The sequence below is a fragment of the Cetorhinus maximus genome, chromosome 17 (genome assembly GCF_964194155.1).
Source record: "Cetorhinus maximus chromosome 17, sCetMax3.hap1.1, whole genome shotgun sequence".
NCBI classification, from domain to species: Eukaryota; Metazoa; Chordata; class Chondrichthyes; order Lamniformes; family Cetorhinidae; genus Cetorhinus; species Cetorhinus maximus.
Window position 1 is genome coordinate 18091308 of NC_135895.1, and position 26578 is coordinate 18117885.

Below are 26578 nucleotides of genomic sequence, written 5' to 3' on the forward strand. Positions count from 1 at the left end.
TACATATTTTAGGAATTCTTTGCTGTCCTTGCCCTTTACATTGTTTTTGTCTTGTATCCCAGTCCATTTTAAGGTAATTAAAGACTTCTGCTATTATTGCTCTATTTGACAACAAATTTCCTGCTTTATCTCCTCTATTGGGATATAAAATAAACGCACGGCTCCTTTTCGGTTTCTTGGCTACAGCCAAATAGATTCTGTCTTTGAGCCCTTGAGTGTATCATCTGTGTAGAACTGTAATAATATCCTTGATCCATACTGTTACACTCCCTCCTATTAGGTAAGTGCAACCTCCAATAAGGTGATTATGTTCAGCCTTTTTTGGCTGTTTGGTTAATACCTATGCATGCTGGCAGTTTGATTTATATTTTCAAAAATTTTGAATTTGACTGTGAAGGATTTGTTGAAGACAAATTACGTAAAGTCATATTAAAGTGCATAGCTTTTTTAAAAAAGTCTCTTGGCCACATTAACCAATTGTATGTACTTGACCTTCAGAATGTGAAGAATGTGGTTTCAGTGCTAATGGAAAGTGACCGTCTACTGTGGAGCCTTCCAGAGGTAAAATGGGCAGAGCAAGCAATTGCCTTGACAAAAGAGCTACAGGATGAATGCATCAAGTTCATTGTGCCACACTTCCTTGAGACAATCAGGAGTAAAAGCTTCCTTCATCTGCTAAAGGTAAGATTCATTTTTCTTATCAATTATGCATCTCCAATACAACTAATGTGAAAGATCTAATCATTGGTAAGAGTCAGATTTTGAAATGAAGAGCTTGTTCTTTATTCATTGTTACATGCCAAGGTATGTGATTGGAAAAGAAGAGCTTGTATTTAAACAGTGACTTTTGTGACATCACAAAACACTTCAAAAAAAAAAGTACTGCATTGACTTTGAAGTATAGTCACTGTCATATTGTAGGGAAAAACATGGTAACCAGTTTGTATACAAGGTTCCACAATCAGCAATGAGGTAAATGAATGCTTTGTTAATCTGTTTGTCATGTTGCTTGAGGTGCACACATTGGCATTTGGGAGAGCTCCCCTGCTCTTCTAATAGTGTCATGGGATGCCATATGCCCATCAAGAGGGCTGATGAGGCCTCTGTTTAACATTTCATCCAAAAGATGGCACCTCCGTCAGTGTGCTGCTCCCTCGGTGTTGCGCTGGAGTCTTGGTCTTTGTGCTCAAGTCTCTGAAATGTCTTGAACCCATAAACTGCTTACTTAGCTTTTCTTTTCTCTAAGCTTAACTCCAAGAATTGATCTTGTTATATTGCAGGAAATGGGAGCCCCAATCCTTTGAAAGTGGCAGAATGGAAGTCTTATCCGCTCAAAATTAAGTTCGTAATCTCAGCTGTGCTGTCCATGGCGTGGTACTAAATGTAGTTGGGCAGTTCATTAGAGGTGAAGAGAGAGTGTCAATTGATGACTTCTCCACTCACCTAAAGTTAATCCAGCTGCCCAAGATGTGTCAGAAGCTTGAGAGTATTCATTTGGCTGGGTGCTATTCATGAATAGTATACAAGAAAAAGGAAGGAGAAAAAAACAGTTGAAATAAAGGTAATGAAAGGGATTTCAGACTGGATCTGTGCAATCATTTCAGAATAGCTGAGTTTTAAAATATTAATCTTATTTGCTGGAAACTGAGTTGAGAACCCAGAGGAAATGAGCCAGAATTGTCTTTATGGCCGTCTGAAATTACTTTGAGATCATTTAATTGTTCTGGAAATGTTGCCTGTCTCTGCTAGATGTGGTGATTTTATCACTGAAATTAAGCAAATTTGGCAGGAATGTTCCATAAAATGCAGTTATGAAGCTACGCTTTGGAGTCAATAAAACATTTAGCCTCCCTCAGATCTTTTATTTAGAACTTGAAGTACAGGTGGTTGCTGGCATATTGTTGAAACTACAAACTGAAGACAATCCAGATCATCTGGAATCTACATTTGATCAAGATCAGAACATGAATTTGTTGCTATTTGCAAGACTTCAACTTGCCACAATTGTAATGTATCTGGGAGCCATTTGAATTTTTGAAGATGTGTGCAATGGGAATTCCTTGGAGGTAGAATTCAAATTTCCAGGTTCTTGGAAGGGAATTAATTGTCTATTACCCATAAGTTTGTAACTGAGTGATGCTTAAACTGAATCTCCTTCATGTGGTCACACTCTAGAAAGGATTACACTCTTTGTTTGCTCTGTTAACTTTGAGGGATGACAAGCTACAACCTGTTATTTAGCAGAGGATAGAATGATACAAGACCTATTCCAGCAATCTTTTATGTTGTGGAGAAAGTCCATTTGGCCCAACAAATCATAGTGACTAGCCACTGTCTCCATTCCTTCTCCCTGGCATCTGAGGCTGAACCACAGTGCTTGCAAAATTGGTGTCATATTTGACAGAGAAGCTTCTGACCATGTATCCCATCATCACTAAGAGCGCCTATTTCCATCTCTCTAACATCACTTCAGCTCATCTATTGCTGAACCATATCGAAAAGACAAAGGCAAAAGTGAGCGCACGAAACAACATCTTGAATAAGCTTACTAACACGAAATGGGGAGCAAGCTCAAAAACATTGCGAACCAGTGCACTTGCTCTTTGCTATTCCACTGCTGAATACGCCTGCCCTGCATGGGAAAGATCTACTCATGCTAAGAAGATGGATGCCGTTCTGAATGCAAGCTGCCGACTTATCACAGGTTGTTTAAAAGCAACAAACACCAATAGCCTATATATCCTGGTGGGTATCACTTCCCCTGATATAAGAAGAACGGTAGCCAGCAAGAAAGAGCGACTCCGTCAAACATTAGATGAGAGGCACCTTCAACATGGTCATACACCTACACCCAGCTGCCTAAAGTCAAGGAAGAGCTTCATGAACAGTTTTGTTTCATTACAATCAACCCCATCTGAAGCCCACATCGCCTTGTGGAAAGACCGGCTCGCCAGTCTCGAACAACCCCCAGCGATGGAAATTCTACCAGATGAAAGCCTTCCCCCAGGAGCTAATTGCAACTGGGTAACCTGGAAGTGCCTTAACAGACTTAGGACTGGTGTAGGTCGTTCAAAGGTGTCACCTAAGCAAATGGGGATATACAACCTGCCCGACAACTTGTGAATGTGGAACTGAGCCACAGACTAAGCAACATCTCCTGCAATGTCTATTGCTAGAGGAAGCCTGCATTGTTGCATATCTTGCCGAATTCAACAACAAGGGGCAAAAATGTGTCCAGTTCTGGCTGGGCTGTTCGTGGACACGATAAGAAGATGATCTATTGCTGAAACCCACGTCTGTCTTTGTAAGCTCAGAACTTGGCTATTCCAATGCACTTCTGGGCCATCTTCCTGCTCCCATAAACTTAAGATCATCCAGCACTCTGCCCATATCCTAATTTTCACCAAGTCCTGTTCACCCATCACCCTTTTCCTCACTGATTTGCACCAGCTCCTGTTTAAGCAACATCAATTTTTTAAATTCTCATCCTTGATTTCAAATCTCACCAGGGCTTACTACCACCATCAATGTGACCTCCTATAGCCCTCCAAGAGAATTGGTGCTTTTTCAATTTTTGTCTTATGCACATCCCCTATTTTAACTGCTCCACTGTTGGTGGCTGTGCCTTTAACTTCCAAGGCCCTGCCTTAAACTCTGGGGTTCCCATGCTAAACCTTTCTCTCCTTTTTAAGACTTTCCTTTAAACACTACAACTTTGGCCAAGATTTTGGTTATCTATGTTAATATCTCTTTGTGGCTGGTGTCCAATTTTGTTTGGGTATGCTCCTCTGAAGCACCTTTGGAATGTTTACTGTGTTAAAGGCCCTATAGAAAAATGCATGTTATGATATCTGGTCATAGCAGTTAAATCTTTGCTTCATCTCTGGTCTGTTCCACATGGATCTGAGATGGAAAAGCTTATGCCGTAGCTCCTCGGAAGCCAGCAGTCAGTTGCATCATTATAGAGGATCCTTTTACTGCCTGCAGTTCAGGGCAGGCTATGGTAATGCAGCCTATCTTTGCAATTGCACAGCTCCCGCTTCACTAATTTTGGATGTTATGTTGAGCACAATAGTGATGATGCATACAGCAACAGTATATAAACACACACAGGATTCTGTATTGATTTTGATTTACAGCTCCGATTCCACTTTCAAAAACCTGATCTACACCCCACGAAATACCTTGCTGGCAGCCAGATCTGATCATCTTCACTGGCATAGCGTGAAATGTTTGCATGTACATGTTTTGGCAGCTAACAGATGGATAAAGGGCTCATGCAGACAAACTGCTCAATTTACCACAGCAACTGTTTTTCCTTGTATTTCAAATTGGTTTAAATGCACAAAAATACAAGCACACTTGACTTGAAAGTGCTAGTAGTTGGCGGAGGAACGACAGAAGTGAAGAGAGAACACCATTAAATTAAGAAAAGATTGAAAAGGAAAACTGAGAGGTTTTTAATCATGGTATGAAAACATTGTGGTGCAAAGTATTTGAAGTCCAACATTCGGCAGCACAGCATGAAAGAATGAGCTTTCACTGCCAAGATTCTCCACGCAATGAGTTGTCTATCTTTGCCATGGCACTTTGGGGAAGTAATAGGTAGAAACCAAACATTTTCCCCAGAAGTGTGAAATGTGTGTGTGTCTGACTGTTCTCTCATGCTCTTGCAGTCAGGGAGTGTGTGGAACAAGTTTGGGAGCAGCTCATCTTCCTGCCTATTGATGGGGCATGGTGCAGGATGGAAAAGGAAGAAAGATAATGGAAGCATTTTCTGATTTTTTTTTTTGTGAGCATTCAAGGTTTTCTTTCTACCTCCACCAGAAGAAACAGGATGCCTGTTATACATGGCTAAGGCTGCTAAAAATAAATCATACTTAAAGTTTCAGATGTCATGGCTTCCAAGCTTACATATTTGCACTGGAACTGCTTTTGATTTATTATTACAACACTAATTACTTTGGGGAATTAAGTTTTTTTTTTAATTTGGAGCTAAATTTAATGTAATATATGTGAAAGTTCTGGACTTAATTTAACCTTGTATGTGGAAACACTTGCATCTGGATGCTAGATATTTGAACCAGGTATGCAGTAGTTGATCTATTTTAAGAGACATCTGTTTCCTTTGCATAATCCATCTTATCTGTCATATACTCCAGGCTACAAATGCAGCTCTCTTGGGGAACATGTTACCTTGGTTTCAAGAATCCTTTGGGGCTAAGTGCACTGGAAATGGAGCAAATGAGAGCACACCTGGTAATGTGCTCACCACTCCGCCTGTACAGTACTAAATAGCTTGCATATTTGGTGTGCAGAATTTCATCTCGTTTGCTACTTAATGCATTTTTGTAAAGCAGATTAAACTTTTTTTCATGAGTGCTGAAAGGAAGAAGCTGCAAGGTAAAGCTACATTTGTTTTGAAAATGCCAGCTATAAAATAACTCTATTTTCTAGGCTCAGACGATGAGCAGAAGACCATATCTGGTGGAAAGAATTTTTGCAGCCATTGAACAAAACATTACAGTGACAGACGGTTGCTTGCAATTTATAGCTGTGGACTTGCTAAGGAGCCAGGTGGCTTACAAAGAGGTGGTAAGTATTTAATCATATAAACATCTAGGCTTAAGTTTATTTGAGAAAAGGAGAGAGCTTTGAATAGTTTATTTCTGGAGCAATATATGGTAACTGTTGGCCACAAATGTAACGCTACCCAGAATTTATTTGCTCCCGGTATATCATTATTTGTCCATGCCATGTTAATGTACAAGTTCTTACTCTACTCTTACTGAGTTTGCATCTGCCTGACACAGTTCTGCCCTCTCCTGAAGAGTGGGAGGATTAATTAGCTTAATGTAGTGGCTTCCATGTAGAAACTTTTCTGTCAGCAGCGTAAATCGATCACTTCATATGTCTTGAGAGAATTTGACCTTGTGGCACCAGGAAATAGCTGGATGTTAATGCTTGCTTAACTGCTGTAGCAAACAGAGGGATCACAGTGTGTGATTTCAGCACTGCGAAGTGTCAGTGTCTGATACTGAGGGTTTATTATTTTTTTTTAAAAACCCTACTACACCAGACGGTTGTCCAGGCAGAGCAAGTGACATCATTGATTAGCTGGGGGAGTTAGCAGATTCTTGAGTGGAATAATGATTTGGTTGCTATAGTAACGTGGTTTACCAGCTCCTGATTCGTCCTCTTGCACAGGGTTTTGCGAGTGAGATCTCGGCCCTCTTTGACAAGCTCTGGACGTTTCTGGTTCAGTCTTTCTATGCAGTTCGTCACACGGAAGGCTGGAAGCTGATGAAACCTCAAGACCAGGAGCAAATACAAGCAGGTTTGTAATACTCAAACAAAAAAAAAAAATAGGTGGTGGTGGAGGAGGAGGCTGCTCTTGGAGTTTTGTCACCTACAAAATTGTTTTTGCCAATAATCTGCGAGGTTGTCTTTGTTCTCCAAAGCAAGTGTAAAAATGTGGGCAGGCATTGTGTGCGGACTGATCGTTTTTCAAATGTTACAACCTTCAATCCAGGGGTGCACAGCAGCAGTACGGGAAATTTACCATTAATTGGCCATTTTTAAAAAAAGATGGGGTTGTCATGCAGGTTTTAAATAGCAATAATAATTTCATTGTTGGCCATAAAATTCATACAATGATGTGGGGTCAGTCATACTGTAGCAGTGTGACTGGGGTTTTCTATATCTTGATCTAACCTTTTTTTTTATAGTGCTTTATGTTCTATTCAATTTGTTAGATAATTCGTAACTGTTTTGAATCATTTCATCATCCTGTTAGGTTAGGAGAAGCTTGGGCAGCCGGTGCTGTGGTGTTTGTGCGTAGCTGATGGTGCGCATACATGATTTTGTTCTGTACGATTGGGATTCGTGATTTATTTTGCAGGTTGCTGTTATTAAGTCAGTTAAAGTGTCCCTAAGGGCCTGGATGGCTATTTAACAGTTATTAAACACTCTCTTGCTCTGATTGACGCCAGTATTTGTAGGATGAGGTTTTAATTGCTTGATACGGTGAATGTTGTTCTTTGTTGCGAAATCTGTTACGCAATCGTGAATTAAACTGTTTTATGGGTGTGAGGCTATGGAGTAAGTGTAGCTTGAAGCTCTGCCATGGAAGAACGTAGCAAATTAATAACCATATTCTACAGAGCATAAAATCCATTCGTTGCATTGAAATGGTAAACACTCGGGTTGAACAACACTATTTATAGCTAATTACCTGCGAGATTGGTATAAAAAAATGATTATTGCTTCCCATTGATGCAATCTGTAGTCAAACTCGACCATGTATTTGTGGGAATCGCGCGCTTAGATGGTCAAGTGTGTGACCACCTCCAGGAGCCTACCCCATGCAATTGTAGCTGTTTCACCCTATCTGCAGTTCAGCTGCAATAATTGCAAAGCAAAGTTTATCCCGACTGTGTCCATCTGAACAAGCTGGGAAAATTTTGCATGTAAATAGTTTTTGATGTTTGATGTCCATAAAGAGCTGTCAGGACAGTCACCTCTCTGCTAATACTACATACAACAGACATCTATGCTGGATGTTGATAAACAGCAAGGCGGATGCAGTGCAACTTCAATCTGTTGGAGGCTGGATAAACAAGTACCAGTTTTCAAGTTAAATATTGTCATTAAATTATTTTGTTGTAAAATTTATGTTGGTTATTCAAGCTTCATGCAGGTAATGTGACAGATTTAGTATTACATGATCTGGGATTAAATTTTCATCTGTCCAATCACTTCACTTATTTCATTACATAGAATCTCTAAAATAAATTAAATGGTGACATGTTATATGGATGCAGTATACAACATATTTACTGTCGAGCTTTCTTGGGTAGGGTCAGGAAATAGTCACGTGAGTTTATTTTAAGTATCCCCTCATACTTATGTTTCACATTAAACCTCCCCTCCCTATATTGTGTCCTCTGTGTTGTCTGAGGCTTGCTATGCCTCAGTGATGCCATGATATCACAATTGGGCAATCGGAAGAGGCAGGCTGCACAGAACTACCTTGGCCAGTACGGGGGATTGAACCACTGGCATTATCAAGCACCACGCTTAACCATCTGAGCTATGTGGCCCTACTTCAAATGCACATCACTGGTTGATATTTGGTTTAAATAAATATTTTTTATTAAATAATGTTCACCTTTTTCTGCGCAGCATTTATCTGGTCTATATTTAGCAAGAAATAATGAACCTTCCCCTGCTTTCCATACATTGTGTAACTGTGGGTCGACACATTGAATTTAGCTCAAAAGAAATCACTGCAACTGCTGTGATGTCATTTCTCGTTACAATGATTGTGATTATCATAGACCATGAATGGATGATATTCCCATGAATCCATCTCCAAAACATTTCCATTATTCAAAAGCAGTTGATTATTGGTGGCCAACGATAAAGTGGTGGAAGCATTTGGAATGATTGAGAACTATTCCAGTGAACTGGCTGATGAAGGATAAGTGGCACTTTTGAATTTAACACAGATAGATATACCTGAGGATATGTAACCTCGTAACACAATATGGTTTATTAAAGTGTAAAATCTCTCCATTTTACTTGGAATGGCAACACTGTCTGCCATTCCTCCTGCATGTAAGAATATCGAATGGCCTGCTTCCAGGCCTCCTCAAATGTGACTCTTCAGGCAATTGCAGGCAATGCACAATGGCCCATGTTGACTTCCTCCACTTGCTGCCTCACCGTAGTTGAAATTAGGAATGTGGTGAAATGGGGAAGATGAAAGAGTTGAATATGTGGAAACTGTCTGTTTGCTCTGGCATGCTGCACCACCCACTAAAAAGTCAACCTGTCAGTTCTGATTTTAAAACATCAACTTCTAATTCCTGAGAGGAATTTTACGATGAAAAATTGTAAAGTGATTACTGGGCAATTATTTAGAAACAATCCGAAATACCACCATGAAATAAAATTTGACGCTGGGTAATTACTAAGAATATAAGAATAATAATTGACAATTTACTACTGTAGAAGATGTGTAATTGGCCATTTTTTTTGTCAGTGTTATGTCTTTATTCATTAAGTGTAATAAAAGAGCTGGTATTAATTTGAAGCAAATCACAGGATAAGCTGCTTTTAAAAAAACTCATAGGATTTCAACTCATTTATTAAATCTTTTGAATGTTTGATTAATGTATGGCGCTTTCTTTTTATAAGGAAGGTCCATTGTCATAATGCACTTGTCAAGAAATTGAATGCATTAATGGTTAAGGCCTGCTATATGTTACAAGTCTGTAAAACAATCACATTCAAATGATATCAAACACCACAAAAGAGTAGCTCAAGTGGCTTTCAGTTATTTGATCCCAAAAAGACAGGTTTAAATATAATCCAAGGGCATATTTAAAAAAATATTTTCTCTTAGATTTGTATTCCATCTTAGCAACTCAAAGCACAAATCACTTCTGGAGAGCAGTAATAATTGTATTTTCTTGCTCTCCCCCCCCCCCCCTGCCCGCCACCAATGATATATATAGCTTTCCCTTCTGTCAGGTCTTGCTTTTGTATCTTACCCATTGTATTGGTTATATGTGGTGTCCATACTGGATTATAAAAGGGCTTGCTGATGGATAGTTTTAAGAAGAGATAGTAGAGTGGTACCATGGTACTACATACATTTTACCAAAATTATCTCATGTTAAGTATTGAATGACAATTTTCCATCATTTGGCCTAATGAGATTTAGACAAGCTGATTTATGAAACATGAGAGAAGCTGGGATTGTTGCTTTTAGAGCTGAGAAGGTTAAGGAGTAATTTAATGTTCAAGGTAATGAAAGGATTTCTTTTAACTCAGTGAGTTATCTCAAATCCATGCCCTGAAAGGGTGGTGAAAGCAGATTCAGAAGGGAATTGGATATATACTTGATATATACAGAACTGAGGAAAGAACGGGCATGGGACTACTAGATAACTCTTTCAAAGAGCTGGCACAATAGGCTGAATGGCCTTTTGCACTATAAGGTTCTATCAAATACTGACCTTTGTATTGAGGGAGATCCTGACGGGATGGAAGCTAGTCGAAGTGATCAAACTCTACCTAGCATCTAAAGGTTCATTTTAGTCTGATATTTCAAGTCATAGCTTATTGCAAAATTAGTTTTATTTTAATAGTTGTCATTGCAAGAAAGTGGACAAGTATCAATAAAATAATATTTGATCAGTAACATTGATTTAGATGTAGAAAATTTTGCCTGACTTTTTTTTGTTGAAACTACATCTGAAATTGACTCTGGAGGCAGATGGGGGTCATATAACAGTGTACCTTCACGTCTAAAAAGGTTTCTAATAAATGTACTATGTGAGACACTTTTATACTTCAAAACTAAATTGCAAGGGTAGGTCAAGGGGGTTTGGGTTCAAAGTCATAAAAGACACATTAAGAATTGATACAGGAAATTATTCATGAGGATTGATTAACGTATGGAATGGACTTTGGGAAAGAATAATGGGGCAACAGCCCAGGAATCATTAAAGAACCAATTGGTTGTCACTTTGTGACATCAGGGTCTTCCTGGCTGGATGAATTAATATAGACAATGGCTTCCTTCATCTGTAATGATCCTGTGATAAACTAGGGTCATTGCTGATTAGTACCTCACAAAAGGGAAGAAAGCAAAGGAAGTAAGATGGCTAGGTTGTGCTGAAGAAAGTATTGAGTGGAGTGGACAAGGATCCCCTACTGTCACTACATCTTTTTCCTGGTACAAGTGCCCAGCTTCACAGACTAGATGCCGGTAATACCAAACTGTGAGCTCTTGAGGAAGCAGTTAAAACTTTACAGTAAGAGCTCACCAGGGTTTGCACCTGAGCTGATCATTGGCAAAAGATGTTCAGTTCTGGCAAATGCCATGGTACTGCATATTTGAGTAAAATACAACTTGCCAAGGGGAAAGTTAAAAGACCTAGCAGGCCTTTGACTCATTACTCACCATATTTTACCCATATGAGATGCTAGGTTATATGGTCAGATCAGCTGTGTTCAAAGACTTGTAGGTTATACTGAAACTGTTCAATGTTCTGGTTCGGTTGCCTTTTTTGCCTGGAGGGCCTGTTAGGTGGTAGCCAATGTAGAGCAATGAGGCTGATCTGTAGTGTTAGCGATTTAGGAAATTGATGCAACTGTGAAAATCAAGAGAAATAATATTTTAAGATAGATCAGAATAGGGGGCACTAGTACAGACAAGGTTGTGAGATTAAATATTGCTTTACATAAAGGGCAGTCAGCTTTGTAGAATGAGTTGCCCAGGAAGAGTGACTGGTTTGAGTTGATATTCTGGGGAGGGAAAAAAATAGGTGAAATGGGCTGAAGGTCCTTCATTCAAATCAGTCTTATGATGAGCTAACCTAACCTTAGCTGAGTGGAAATCAGCAACTCCAGCCGTAATCTGTATGTTGATGAGGGGACATCTCTCAGTTGCAATTTTTAAAAACGTCAGTTTCCAGTTGAGTTTTCAGAAACTGCTTGCCTTGGAATCACAGTCTTTTTTGTGACCAAGCCTGAAACACTCCAGATATGTTGAAAACCTGATGAAGCAGAGAATTTGCATGCTGGGTCTGGAAGCTATTCAGATCAATGTTGGGAATCTAACAATTTCAGGTTGACTGATCAGTTGTCTGCTTCCGCATGTGAAATACTGTTCTGGCATCCAGGAATTTGAGATTCACTCCATATATGAATTCAGGACTAGCAGGAATACTGGGAAAGCAGTTGAAAATAAGGTGAAAATCATATCTTGCAGGGATAGCTATGTCTATATTTGTTTCTTTGAAGGATTGTAGGAAAACTGAAATGTATGGTATGAATGTTGGTAAGTTAAATCATGTTTTTAAATAAAGTAAAATACTGTTTAACAATATACACTATGAAAACCAATGGACAGAGAAGGGCGACACAAGCTGTCCTACAATCTGCACCATTGTTTTCCAATCATGGATCTTGATCCCAATTATATTAATAGCAATTTTTTGTTCTTTAATGGATGTGGGCATCACTGGCTAGGCCACATTTATTGCCCATTCTTAACTGCCCTTGAGAAGGTGGGGGTGAGCTACCACCTTGAACCACTGCAGTCCATGTGGTGCAGGTACACTCTCAGTGCTGTTTAGGGAGGGAGTTCCAGGATTTTGACCCAGAAAGGAATGGCGATGTAGTTCCAAGTCAGGATTGTGTGGGGCTTGGAGGGAAACTTGCGGGTGGTGATGTTCCCATGTATCTGCTGCCTGTATCCTAGGTGGTGGGGGTTACAGGTTTGGAAGGGTGCTGTTGAAGGTGCCTTAGTGAGTTGCTGCAGTGCACCTTGTAGATTGTGCACACTGCTGCTACTTTGCGTCGGTGGTGGAGGGAGTGACTGTTTAAGGCGATGGATGGGATGCCATTTGAGCCTGCTTTGTCCGGATTATGTCCAGCTTCTCGAGTGTTGTTGAGTTGCACTCGTCCAGACAAGCGGGGAGTATTCTATCATACTCTTGACTTGTGCCTTGTAGATGATGCACTGACTTTGGGAAGTCAGGTGGTCAGTTACTTGCCATAGAATTCCCAGTCTCTGGCCTGCTCTTGTAGCCACAGTGTTTGTTTATATGGCTGGTTTAGTTTCTGATTAATGGTAACCCCCCCCCAGGATATTGATAGTGGGGGGAATCGACGATGGTAATGCCATTGAATGTCAAGGGGAGATGGTTAGGTTACAGCATATTTCTAATCGGAGTACCCATAAGTACTGCAGGAATCCTGTATCCTCATGAAAACCTAAAGATAGCAAGGTAGGAGGGGATCAGATGGCACAAACCCCCTGTCTTCCACATTAAATTAGGCAAATTCTTCAACATCCAGGAAACAATTTAATTAGTTTCCCATTGGTTCTATATTTGTTTCTGACTGCTGATAGGTTAACCTACCAAGCTTTTCTATACAGTAACTCTTCAGCTTTCCAGTTGCTCTGGCCTTTAATGTCGTCTTCAACTGGAGTTCTTTGCTATCAAATGAGTATCCCATCCTTATGTTGGCCAAAAAAGAACAGAAGACTTGATCAGTTCTTTGTAATATTACTTAATCTGATTTGCATAATTGTGGTGGGGGATGTGATCCTGTTGAAGATTAATGTATTTGTTTAGTTAACCTCATTGACAAGTAGACCTACATGTTTTTAATTGATAGTTGACGCATTGAGACACGTGGGTGTTTCAGAACTGCAGCTTTGGAGGTGGAGTTAAATTCCTGTTGGGATTAGACCAATTTTACAACATTTCTACAAATGAATGAATTTTCTTGATCCCTACACTCCATCTAACAGCATGGAGACTTGAGTGGGATAGGAAGATTCGTAGGACCAAGGGAATTGCTAGATGAGAGAATATCCAAGGAGCACCTAGTTAACTTTGCAACTTCCTGGTAGTTGCATGATACAATGTTAATAGAACTGATGATGAATCACAGCAGTTGACCTCCCTCATTTAGTTTACAACATATCCAGCTAGATATGATGAGGAAAATCATAAGGGTCGAGAGCTTTGCAGGCAAGTCCAAAGATGGTGCCTCTCAAACATACTGCACTTATCACATGTCTCAAAATACCCATACAGTATACTAAAATGTTATCTTTGCACTGAGTCTTAATTCTGTTGCTGTAATCAATGACTGATTGCTATACCGTCTTTTCCTCATCAGTAAGTTGGCAACCCAGTTCAGACTGAGACTCTTGAGGGGATGCACGTTACTGTGCACAGATTGCCAAATATATGTTGCTCTCTTCATCTCTTTAGAAAGAAAAGATTTCCAGCTGCATGAACAGAGTATAAAGCACGTTCAATTCCCCCTTGTTCCTGGCGGTGCAGGCATCTATACACGAGTAAATTTAGAAAACGTTTCCTGTGTATCCAGATCATTTTCAATTGCTTGCTTTTGCTCAAGAGAAAAAGAAACGTTTTGTGTAATTGTTTAACCTTTTACTGCTACTTTTCAACCATCTGTCAAAGTATTTATATCAACTTTAGAAGACTTTAAAGTCTGAATATGCTGTTTCCAGTGCCAATTTGGTATACACAAGAGAATAAGATACTAGATCTTTATATAAGTTCCTGCAAGTAGTAGATTCATACTGTTGTACTCAAGCTTGTTCTGGTTCTACTTGCAAACTTAAATTGTTTAAAATAACTTTTTCATCACATGTTATATTTGTAGAATATAATACACAGGTAGTACATCTTTCAGCCCATTTGAATCTGCTCTATTATGTTACCCAGGCCAGGTTTTGCGACGACTAGGTGAATTTTGCTTGGCAACATCTACGATATTGGTGCTGGGAATGGGACATCTCTTTTTTTTGGCAATTTAGTGTATGGCTAACTAATTTGTATTATCTTTTCAGCTGCTCCTGACAAAGGTGATGATAGAAAGCTTGGCAAAAGACCAACCTTGACCAGTTCACAAGTAAGATGTCAACTTAATGTAATTTACCAACTTAGCCACTATTACTTTCCTGTAAATTTAGAATATGCATTTTCTGAACTGGACATTAATTTAATATACCATTTTATCTTTTCAAATTACAAATTTTAAGCAGGATTCATTTAGAACTGTAGCTGTAAATCCAAAAGTGTAACTCAAGTTACATAAATTAATATTCCCCTCACTAATTTTGAAAAATAAATTTGTAAATGGCACACTGCTCGTAAATATATTATTCTTGGGGAAAATTATGCTTTAACCTTGCATCTCTTAACAGCAAAAGAAACGTCCTCTACTTGACCCTTCTCCATTTGATGTGGCAGAGCAAGTGTGTAGAAAGGGGAAACTGCTGTCAACAAATACAGTTGTATCGAATAGTCAATTGTCTGCTTCAAAAATGAAGTCTGAAGGTTCAGTGCATACAGCCAATGGGCGACTGTCAGCTGGTGCTTTGAGGAAAGGTGAAGCAAAAGGAAAGGACGTTAAAAAAGCAAATGAGAAAACGCCAAAAATTGGGAAAGCCAATGAAAAAAGCACCTCGACAAAGATGAACACTCCTGCAAAAACTAGACTCGAGGCCAAGACAAAGGTTGAGAGCATTGTCAGTAAAGTGAAAGTGTGCTCTGACAGTACGTCATGTCAGACAGGTTCTACAGTGAGCAGTAGAGGGGTCGGTGGGCAGGATGGAAAAGCAAATACAGGTGCACGACCCAAAGTATCTCTCAGTTCCTCCAGCATGCAAGCAAAACTAGGAAAACCGGTGAAGAAAACCATTCAGCCACAACCAGAAATATCACAGGCAGAGAAAAATGGGAACAAGTGTAACTCTGACAAGTTGGAACTTTCAAACAAGGATGCTACTGTGGGCGCAAATGGACATATTAGTGGATTACAAGAGGGGAATGCAGTTGAAATAAACAGTCGTGGCAAGAAAATGGCATTTGTCAACAGTCCTGTTGAAAATGCTGCACAGGAGACAACAAAGAGCCCAGTTGGCCAGAAGTCTGCAGGTTTGTTGTTTATATAATAAATTATTTCCTCCATCCTCTCTCTTTCTCCTTTTTCCATAAGTATGCTGCAAGGCTTCATGGTGGGAATGTCCTAAGGTATGAACTGCACTTTAGCTGCTATGTTGGCTGTATCCAGTGAAAAGTACTTGGGCAAGGCATGCTTGGCATACTCTTTGGTTTATTTTTATTATTTCCTCCTCCTCCTCCTTCCCCACCCAACCCCAAACCAAATCTTTCTCTCTCTTATGCTTAAACCTATATAGTTGAGAGCTGGGGTTTTAACTTTCACACCAACCACCCTCTGACCCCGCCCAGTAAGGGACTGGGATGAAAATACTACTCAAAGTAATTAAGATTCTCCTTCCCACCTCCTCCCCTTCTGTGTGCCACACACGCGCGCACACATGCACGCACAGACTTGCTTTGCTCTATCTTTATGTTGGCCTCTTCTAGTTTACCGTGTTGCTGCAATAGAAGTAAATTTGGTAACTCTGAACAATTGCACATTTAAATATAACATTTTTTTTACTGCTTTGCAGTTAGTAGGCCAGCAAGCGTCATCAAAGCAACTAAGACGCCTTCTGCATCAACGAAAACTGGTAGACCTCTTTCTAATAGGTGAGCAATGATTTTCAAATGTGAATGTCGGTCACTCCTTAATTTAATTCCCTCCCTCCCTCGCTGCATTGATGGATCTTGGAGACATTTTAAAACGTTGCTGCTGAGAACTAGTTAATGATGTTGCAATGTTAGGATTCCAAACACTTTGAACCATAGCATGTTACATCACAGGAACAGACCATCAAATCTGCATTGGTTGACCATACTTGAATAGAGTAGTAGTGTAAAGTAGATCTTAAATGACCACAGCACTGTAGAACTTCAGATGTAGAGATTAAAACAAGAATTATTCAGTGCACTATCTGAAAACAAAAAATCTTAATAAACCACATTCAGATATGTAAATTGAACCTGATTTGTTATAGATAATGGTGCCCTCTGCTGGATTACTGTCATGCTTTTGATCAGGGTTCAATTAACCATGGCTCACATTTTGCAGCAAAAGTAACTGAGGTTATTGGCAGGCACCGATACTGAAGTGTAAATTGGACAGTAATTTCAGTGACCACACATGCGCAGTTAAATACGGAAATTAGGAATTGCTTTCCAGATTACCCTGGCTCCTTCAGAAACTGTTCTGTAATAGTAATCTCGTAAGAAGCTTGCCACATGAAGGGAGTGAAGTTGTACTTGCGTGGTACATACGCACACAGATGCACAGACATGCAGACAGATGCATGCAGCTTATCTATTTCAGTGTAAGTATTTTTTTTACAGCGTGTTAAGTCTTAATTACTGACAAATCCTTCTGATACTCTAAATTAACTTCCAGAAATATGGGAGTCTTTCCTTTAATTTTTTTTTCCAATCTCCAACAATAATTAAAGACCTGAATCTTCTTCCTCTTTCTGTTCCCCTCTCAATCCCATCTTTCTTTTTACCCCTCTGTTTTGCTTTCTGCCCATGATTTGATGCAGAGTTGACCATACTAACTTGCGCATCCTGGTTCGGGCTGTGTATGCCTCAGTAGAGATTCTTTAGTCTGGGTGGTCAAGGGGAGAGTTATTTGCCCTGTTCATGCAGCTCCCAAATCTCCTGTAGAAGGCATTGTGCTAAATCTGTTCACCGCTGACTGCAAAATAGAGTTCAGTCTCTTGTAAACATTAAATTTAATTTTGATGATAGTAGAAGTACGTTATTTAAAAAAAAAAAATTCTGACATCTCAAATAAGAGATCCAAAAAACTAATTTGCCTAAACTGAATAGGTGTGGACCCTGTGCTCAAACACTTGTTTGTTCATAGCAACATAGAGATTGGAATCAGAGGAACAGAGTTATGGAGAGCCTGTGTGCCTGGAGGAGATTAGAGAGAGATTGGGGCAAGGCAGTGAAAGAATTAATAAGCTTTTGAGAATTTTGAATTGGGGGTGCGGAGGGACTAGAGGGTTCTTCAAGAAGGATGGGCAGTACACGAGCATCATGAAGTACAGAGTACAGGCAGCAGAGTTTTACATGAGCTAAAATTCAGTGAACACATGGCCTAGCAGTAATGCATGGGTATAAGACGTGTATATAAGGGTTTTAGTAGCAAGAGACAGTGGAGGTGTGAATATGTGGTGGTGGTGATGGAGAGGATATGGGATTGAATAGAATGCCAGCATTGTGAACTATTTGCTTCATCTGGAGATGATAGCTGGGAAAGGGGACAAAATCCATGTCATGATCACGGGTTTATCACAGGGGTGCAAAGCCTATGGATTTGGTCTTCCCTGTTTAATTGAAGGCTGGATATTGAATGAGCAGTCTGTCAACACGCAGGCTGGAGCATTTGCGAGAAATGGTGCCAGGGTACATGTGGGTACCCAATATCTGTGGATGATGTTGCCAAGGATTACCTTTCAGTCGAGCAGATAATTTTGGGGGCACACACAGGTATTAGTATGGGGGTTGGGAAGTGAAGCTTTTGCTAGAGAAGTCCCAGCTCCAATTGGATGGGTGATAGAGCCAAGCGAGTGCAGTCTCATTGATTTCAATAATGCAGGAAGGTGATGTGAGTGACCAGTCAAAGGTTGCAGAGAGATGGAGGAGGACGTGGAGGGGTAATGCACCTCTGCCACAGTGTGACATCATGACACAATAATGTCATTTATGGCTTTGATTAGAGCAGTTTCAGTGCTGTGCAAGGAGAAAACCTGATTAGAGTTTCAAACATGGAGCTTCAAGGAATTTGCGAAGTGTGGCAAAGAAGTTCAGGAGATTAATTTCAGTATTTAAAACATTTAGTAGCTTCATTTTGGGAGGAAAAATGTAGAGGGTAGGGAGTGACTGGGAGCATAGCTAGTAACTAGCAGCATGCTATAAATAGTTTTGTAAGGTGACATATTGAAGCTGCAGTTCACTGTTCTTTTGAGCGTTGGCACATAAATATTGACTCCTGATTATAGCAATCTGCCACCAACCCAAAACAACATATTACAGTCCCAATCTTGAATTTGGTGCTTGGGGAACGATCAAATGGAGACTAGGCAGAAATTGTGTGGTGGTCGGGGGAGCTGCATGGAAGGGAAAGTCTTTGTGTCACTGCATTTATGCCGTTCCACATAACCATCTCTGCAGGGTGCTTGATTCTCGCAGCAGTTTCCTAGCCTCTGGTTCCCTTTCTATCCCTCTTCCTCCCTCTGTTATTTAAAATTCTACTTTTTTGCCACTCTCTGTAGCACTTCTGAGCAACTTATGTATTTGGCTCCAGTCTGGATGCTGCAACAGGCGTCTCCACTTGTGCGGGGTGGTTGTGAGCCTGCAAAGTGTTTTGCTCAGCAGTCCATCTGTGTGCAAGATTTTTTGGTGTTCTGTCAAAATTCTTCAAGGCTCTCTGCATTACCCAAGCAACTGCCACTTGGAAAGGTTTCCTTTGAAAAATGCCCCAGGGTTTCAGAGCAGTATTGTATTCATTGGGAGCGCTATCCCAGGAAGAGGGGTTGAGGGGGTTGCAAAAATAACTTCAGGGTTAGCAGGTCTGCCAGATGCCAATACAAGTAGATGCTATAGCTTAGCTCATCCTGTTAAAAGGAGCTTTTTGAATTCTTGTTCATATAAGTTCATAAAAATAGGTGGAGTTCCTCCACTGACTCAGGAACTGTACCATGTTGCCCTGACTTCAAACTGACCAAAAAAGGTGATAGGTTCAGTACATGGCCATTGTTGAGTTAGCTGATTTCAACAGGTATTATGGTCTTGGGTCGTATGGCACAGAAGGAGGCCGTTCGGCCCATTGAGCCACATTTGGCCTTTCAGTCAAACAGAGAATTTTGGGGTACACTGTAGAGGTATTAGTATAGGGGTAGGAAGCAAAGCTATTGCTGGGGAAGCTCCAGTTCCAATTGAAGGAGCAGCGGGGCCTTTAACAGTGAGAGTGAGAGACCATTAAAGAGCATGGAGAGAGAGGAAAGAGATCATGAAAGAGCATGGAGGGCAGATGGTTGGTGAGTATTTCTAGTCTTTAAAGTAAAAGTAAGGTCTTTAGTTTGTGTTTAAGTCTCTAATCTGTTTTTTCTTAGAAAAATAACTTGCTAAGTATAAGATCAATACTGGTGTGTGTGTGTGTGTGTATATGTATGTATATGTATATATAAATAAATTACAATGAAGTGTAAAGAGGGGATACTAGAGGAATTAATTTAAGTAATTAAATGAAATACGATAGTGATGGCAGGACGGGTGATGTATGGGTGCTGCTGGACACCCAGGTGATCCAGAGCGAACACATCTAGTTGTGTTTGCAGCTCGAACTTTGGATCCAAGTTGAGCTGGAGTCTGAGCTGCAGACTTTGCATCACATCAGGGAGAGGGAAAGTTACCTGGACACTTTGCTCCAGGAGGCGGTCACACCCCTCAGATTAGGTGATTCAAATTTGGGTCTGTGATCAGGGGAGGAGTGTGACTGCAAGTGAAGCAGGTATGGGGGTCCAGGGGACAGCGTTCAATGAGCCTCGGCCCCTGCAACTTTCTAACAGTTACAAAGTTCTTGCAAGCTCTGTGGATGAGAGTGGGGACTGCAGGGAGAATGAATGAACTGACCACAGCACCATGGTGCAGGGAGCCATTCAAGTGGGGGGAGGAAATAGGAACGTAATGGTGGCAGGGGACAGTAATAATTAGGAGGATAGATGCTGTTCTCTGCAGCCATGAGCATGAGTCCCAGAGGCTGTGTTGCCTGCCCGGTGCCAGGGTTAAGGATATCTCGGCTGGAGAGGAACTCGGAGTGGGAGGGGAGGGATCCAGTTGTTTTTGTCCACGTTGGTACCAATGACATTGATAGGACTAGAAAGGAGGTTCTGCTGAAAGAATTTGAACAGTTTAGGAGCTAAATTATAAAGCAGAACCTCCAAGATAATCTCAATACTACTACCTGAGTCACGGGAAAACTGGCATAGGGTAAATAAAGTCAAGGAGTTAAATGCGTGACCCAAAGATCGGTGTGGGAGGAATGGGTTTCAGCTCATAGGACACTGGCACCAGTACTAGGGTAGAAGGGAGTTCTTCCAGTGGGATGGGCTTAACTGAACTGTGCTGGGACCAGTGTCCTGTCAAATGAAATAATTAGGGTAGTAGAGAGGGCTTTAAACTAAATCGGGGAGGGGGGGGTGGTTCTGGAGAAGGGATACAAAGGCTAACAAAGAAAAAGATATGGCAGCATTGCAGGGCAGCTATTTAGGTAATGATACCCAGAGTGTGACAGGAAGCGACAGTGTACAAACATAAAAGCAGCAAATAGGGTCAAAGGGGGAAAAAATGGTAAAAATGCAAAATTACTGGCCCTTTACTTAAATGCACGTAGTATTCAGAACAAAACATGAATTAACGGCACAAATAGAGTAATGAGTATGATCTTATAGCCGTTATGGAGATGTGGTTACAAGGAGATCAAAGTTAGGATCAAAATATTAAGGGGTATGTGACTTTTTGAAAGGACAGATAGGAAGGAAAGGGTGGTGGGATAGCTTTTAGTACGAGATGGAATAAGTACGATAACAAAGGATCTTGGATTGGAAGATGGCAAGAAATAACAAGGGGAAGAAGACCTTGGTGGGAGTAGTCCATAGACTCCCTAACAGTAGCTATACCGTAGGACAAAGAATAAATCCAGAAATAATGAGGGCATGCTTAAAAAAAAAGGCAGTACATTAATCATGGGTGACTTTAATCTTCATGTAGATTGGGAAAATCAAATTGGCAGAGGTAGCCACAAGCAAGAATTCGTTGTGTATTCGAGCCACTTTCCTAGAACAATTTGTTGTGGATCCAACCAGGGATCAGGCTATTTTGGATCCGATAATGCGTAATGAGGCAGGTCTAATAAATGATCTGAATAAAAGGTCCCCTCGGAAACAGTGACCAAAACATGGTTGAATTTAGCATTCAGTTTGAGACTGAAAATTGTGGATCGAAAACAACTGTGCTAAACTTCGATAAGGGTAATTACAAAGGAAATGAGGGCAGGGTTGGCTGGAGTGGACTGGGAAAGGAATTTAGCAGAAAAGACAGTTAATGAACAATGGCAGACGTTTAAGAAAATAGTTCATGACTTGCAACAAAGATATATCCCAGTGAGGAAGATGGATTCAAGGACGGGGATAAACCAACCATGGTTAACCAAGGAAGTTAAGGAGTGTATCAAATTGAAAGAAAAAACATACAATGATTAGTGGTAAGCCAGAGGATTGGGAAAGTTTTAAAAACCAACAAAAGATGACCAAAAAATAAGAGGGAGAAAATAAACTTGGAGGGTAAACTAGTAAGTAATATAAAAACGGACAGTAAGAGCTGCTTTAAATATATAAGAAGAAAGAGAGAGGCCAAATTGAGCATAGGTCCCTTAGAGAATGAGGCTGGGGAAATAATGGGGAACCAGGAAATGGCAGAGGAGTTGAATAAATACTTTGCATCAGTCTTCACGGTAGAAGACACTAATAGCATTTGAAAAATACTAAATCAAGGGCAAAAAGGGGCAGGGAGGGAGGAAATAACTATCGCTAGAGAAAAAGTACTAGGGAAACTAATGGGACTAAAGGCCAATAAGTCCCCTGGACCTGATGGGTTGTATCCTAGGATTTTAAAGGAAGTAGCTACACAAATAGTGGATGCAGTGGTAATAATCTTCCAAGAATTCTTAGATTCTGGAAAAGTTCCAGAAGATTGGAAAACTGCCAATGTAACACCTTTTAATTCAAAAAGGGAGGGAGACAAAATAAGTAAATACAGGCCAGTTAGCTTAACATCCATCATTGGGAAAATGTTAGCGTCTACTATAAAAGATCTAATAGCAGAGCATTTAGAAATACATAATGTAATCAAGCAGAGTCAGCATGGCTTCATGAAGGGGAAATCATGCCTAACAAATTTATTAGAATTCTTTGAGGTAGCCAGCAGGATAGATAGAGAGGAACCCAGGTAGATGTAATATATTTGGATTTCCAAAAGGCATTCGATAAGGTAACACACAAGGCTACTTAATAAGGTAAGAGCCCATGTATTTGGGAGTAGTATATTAGCATGGATAGAGGATTGGCTGACTAATAGAAGACAGAGTTGGGACAAGGGGGGCATTTTCAGGATGGCAACCTGTAACTAGTGGAATGCCACAGGGATCAGTGCTGGGGTCACAATTATTTACAATATATATTAATGACTTGAATGAGGAAGTGAATGTACTATCGCCAAGTTTGCAGATGACACACATAGGTGGGAAGGCAAGTGGTAAGAATGACACAAGGAGTCTAGAGAGGGATATACTCAGGTTCTGAGTGGGCAAAAAACTTGGCAGATGGAATATAATGTGGAAATATGAGGTTATTCATTTTGGCAGGAAGAATAGAGGACCTGAATATTATTTAAATGAAGAAAGACTGCAGAAAACTACAGCACAGAGGGATTTTGGAGTCCTTGTGAACTAATCCCAAAAAGCTATTATACAAGTTCAACAGGTAATAGGGAAGGCAAATGGAATGTTGGCCTTTATTTCAAAGGGAATGGAGTATTAAAAAAATAGGGAAGTCTTGCTAAAATTGTACAAGGCACTAGTTAGACCACACCTAGAATACTGTGAACAATTTTGGTCCTCTTATCTAAGGAAAGATATACTGGCATTGGAGGCAGTCCAGAGAAGGTTCACTAGGTTGATCCTGGGTATGGAGGGATTTTCTTATGAGGAGAGGTTGAGTAGGTTGGGCTGTACTCATTGGAGTTTAGAAGAATGAGAGGTGATCTTATTGAAACATATAAGATTCTTAGGGGGCTTGACAGGGTAGATGCTGAGAGGTTGTTTCACCTTGTGGGATAGTCTTGGGCCAGAGGTCATAATCTCAGAATAAGGGGGTCACCCATTTAAGACAGAGATGAGGGGGAATTTCTTCTGTCAGAGGGTAGTGAATCTGTGGAATTCTTTACCACAGAGGCCTGTAGAGGTTGGGTCTTTAAGTCTATTCAAGGCTGAGATAGACAGAATTTTTAATCAGCAAGGGAATCGAGGGTTATTGGGAAAGGGCAGGAAAGTGGAGTTGAGGATTATCAGATCAGCCATGATCTCATTGAATGGCGGAGCAGAGTCGATGGGCAGAATGGCCTACTTCTGCTCCTACGTCTTGTGGATGGGTAAGAGCTGAGTGAGTGCAGTCTCATTGAGCTTGCTAATGAAGGAAGATGGTTTGGCTGATCAAAGATTGCAGAGAGATGGAGGGCATGGAGGGATAATGCTGCACAGCAACAGTAACATGACTTTCATTAGGGTAGTTTCAGTGCTGTGCAAGGAGAAAACCTGATTGTAGAGATTCAAACATGGAGATTTAAGTAATTTGAAATCTGCAGTAGAGACATGGAGGAAATTAATTTCAGCATTTGAAATATTTAGTAGCTGTCAGCATTTTAAGAGGAAAAGTTTCTAGGGAGGATAGGGAGTGATGAGGGGCATAGTGACTGGCTTATGTTTCCCTGGGTTTGTGGTAGAATTCTCGTTTGTCCAATTTGTAAAATTATTTTGTCGTTTTGTGGGTCCCCTCATGACTGAAGTGTCCGATTGAGATTGGCACGGATGTCCACAGAACTGGCAGCTCACCTTGTCATTGGTGCTTGGGGGTGGGGGGTACTTCATCCAGTTGTGCCACCTCTGGCATGTCAGATGTTGAGAGTTTAGCATGGATGGTCCTCAAAGCATATTGGACCTCATTTAGGCACTTGCCTGCACGTGGTCGACTGCAGTGTTTTCCCAATGGATATGGTCTGCAATGTTGAAGTTTTAAGGTGCATTTTTAGAGTGCCCTTGTACAGTTTATACTGACCGCCTTGATGTTTATCCTGCAAAGCGGATCTGCTTGGGGATTCTGCAATTGTCCAGACCAAGGTAAGCTAATTCTTGAGTGCTGCCAAAAATTTTGGTCTCCAAAGTAGTGTCTCCAAGACAGGTTGTTTCAACCAGCACCAAGCACATGCAATGAAATACCAGACATAAGTGTTGATGGCACCAGTCTCAAGACTGGAAAAATTCTCATACCTTATTAGTGTGCTTTCCAGGGATGAAGATATCTATGCGCACATCCAGAAAGCAAACTCTGCCAACAAACGACTCCACGATCAGTCTGGAAGCAGCATGGCATTAAGCTGAAGACTAAAATCAATCTCTCCCAGTCCATTGTGTTTGCCATCCTGTGTATGTATATGGCACAGAATCCTGGGTCTGCTATAGGTGCCACATCAAAACTTTGGAACGCTTCCATCAAGGACACCCGAGGTCCATCATAATTCGATGGCAGGGCAAAATCGCAAACAATGAGGTCCTCCATCAAGCTGGACTCAACAGCATAGAGACCACCCTCCAGAAATTCAAAAATTCCTTGGGTTAGGAAGGGATAGAATTAGCCATGGTTTTTGCTCTGCTTTCCATCTGGTTGTCCCTATGGAAAATGGATGGATGTCAAGTGAAAACTGGATTAGCTTTGCAGCCCTGTATGCTAACTAATTAGTCACCGGTATAAGGTGGTAGAATGCAACTGTTGCTTTGGATTGTATTCCAGTAGCTGCCTTTTGGGGGTACAAAAAAGACAAGCACAAGAAACAGCTATTAATTTTGAGAAGTGCAGTTATCAACCATGCTATATTAGCTACATTTTTTTAAATCAATGAACTGTGAAATTGAAATACAAATTAAATTCTTGTGAAGTGTTGCAATTTACATAATTTGTGAAAAGAAAATGTTGATACATTACCTACACCTGACCTGTTTTGATATGAATTGTCAGTTTTGACTTACAAGCAAACCTTTGAACTTAAAAAAGTTTATTTCAATTCACTTTTCTATATCACATGGTTATGGTTGTTGATTGGATTGTGTATTTCCAGTCAGTGTTGGCTTTGCCTCAGGGTAAACGTTGTTTACAAAATGTTTACAGCACAAACAGGCCATTTTGGCCCAACAGACTGCCAGTTTATAACTTTTAACTGATATTTTAATCTATTTAGGGCCCTGCACTAGTCCTCATGATGAACAATTTGATTTGCAATGGCAAATCTAATGTTAGTTGAAACTTTTCCAAGGTTTGCAAGATTACATGTATTTCATTGTTTGATTGGGATAGATTGCTGTGTTTATAGCTGGTGCTATTTCAAGGACCTAGAGCAGAATATGGAATGACTTTCTTGTTGTCTTTCTTTGGTAGTGTGCCAAACAAACAGAAAACACAAAATAGAGATGAAGGGATGTCACAGGCGCATATGAAGAAAACCTGGAATAGCAGCAGTAACTCCTCTGTTCAGCAGAGAGCAAGGAGTGCATCTGGGGCAGCAGCCAAAGCTAAAGGTATCAATTTTTTTTTTGGGATGTGGGGTGTCACTGGCTAGGCCAGCATTTATTGCCTATCTCTAATTGCCCCTGTTCAGAGGGCATTTAAGAGTCAACCACATTCCTGTGGGTCTGGAGTCACAGTTAGGCCAGACCAGGATTTCCTTCCCTAAAGGGCATTAGTGAACCAGACGGGTCTTTACGACAATCAGCTATGGTTTCGTGGTCGTCATCAGACTTTTAATTCCAGATTTTTATTGAATTCAAATTTCAGCACCTGCTGTGGTGGGATTCGAATCTTGGTCCCCAGGGTATTACCCTGGGTCTCTGGAATATTAGTCCAGTGACAATACCACTATACCATCACCTCCCCATTTATACCAGTAATATCCCCCCGGTTTTGTTTTATTTTTGCATATGATGAGAATTATTTTAAAGAACTGCTAGCAGCATTTGCAAAATCTGCTTAAAATCTTGCGTACTCATCAGGACTTTTGTGATAAAATCTTAATTGTTGTAACCTCGTGAGTGCTTTATAATACTGCCCAAGCAAAATCTATTCGGCAAAGCCACTTAAAAATGTTGACACAATTTTTGGTAATTAGTTTAGCTAAACTCGATCAATGCTGCTGAGGGTCTGTTGGCAGGTGCTCATTGATTACACAAGCTCAGTTTGTTGCTTCACTGA

General features: G+C 40.5%; 1 protein-coding gene across 2 annotated transcripts in view; it reads left to right on the top strand.

The window, feature by feature from the left end:
* btbd8 (BTB domain containing 8) overlaps positions 1 to 26578 on the top strand; it is a 91446-nt gene that overhangs the window by 51319 nt on the left and 13549 nt on the right. Inside the window, exons 11-17 of one of the 2 annotated variants that reach the window (XM_078560780.1) lie at positions 499 to 681; positions 5458 to 5595; positions 6208 to 6337; positions 14411 to 14472; positions 14768 to 15504; positions 16047 to 16118; positions 25769 to 25908. In XM_078560780.1, coding sequence (XP_078416906.1) covers positions 499 to 681; positions 5458 to 5595; positions 6208 to 6337; positions 14411 to 14472; positions 14768 to 15504; positions 16047 to 16118; positions 25769 to 25908 — 1462 coding nt within the window. Of the gene's footprint in view, positions 1 to 498; positions 682 to 5457; positions 5596 to 6207; positions 6338 to 14410; positions 14473 to 14767; positions 15505 to 16039; positions 16119 to 25768; positions 25909 to 26578 lie in introns of both variants that reach the window. The other variant, XM_078560779.1, reaches the window with a different exon arrangement.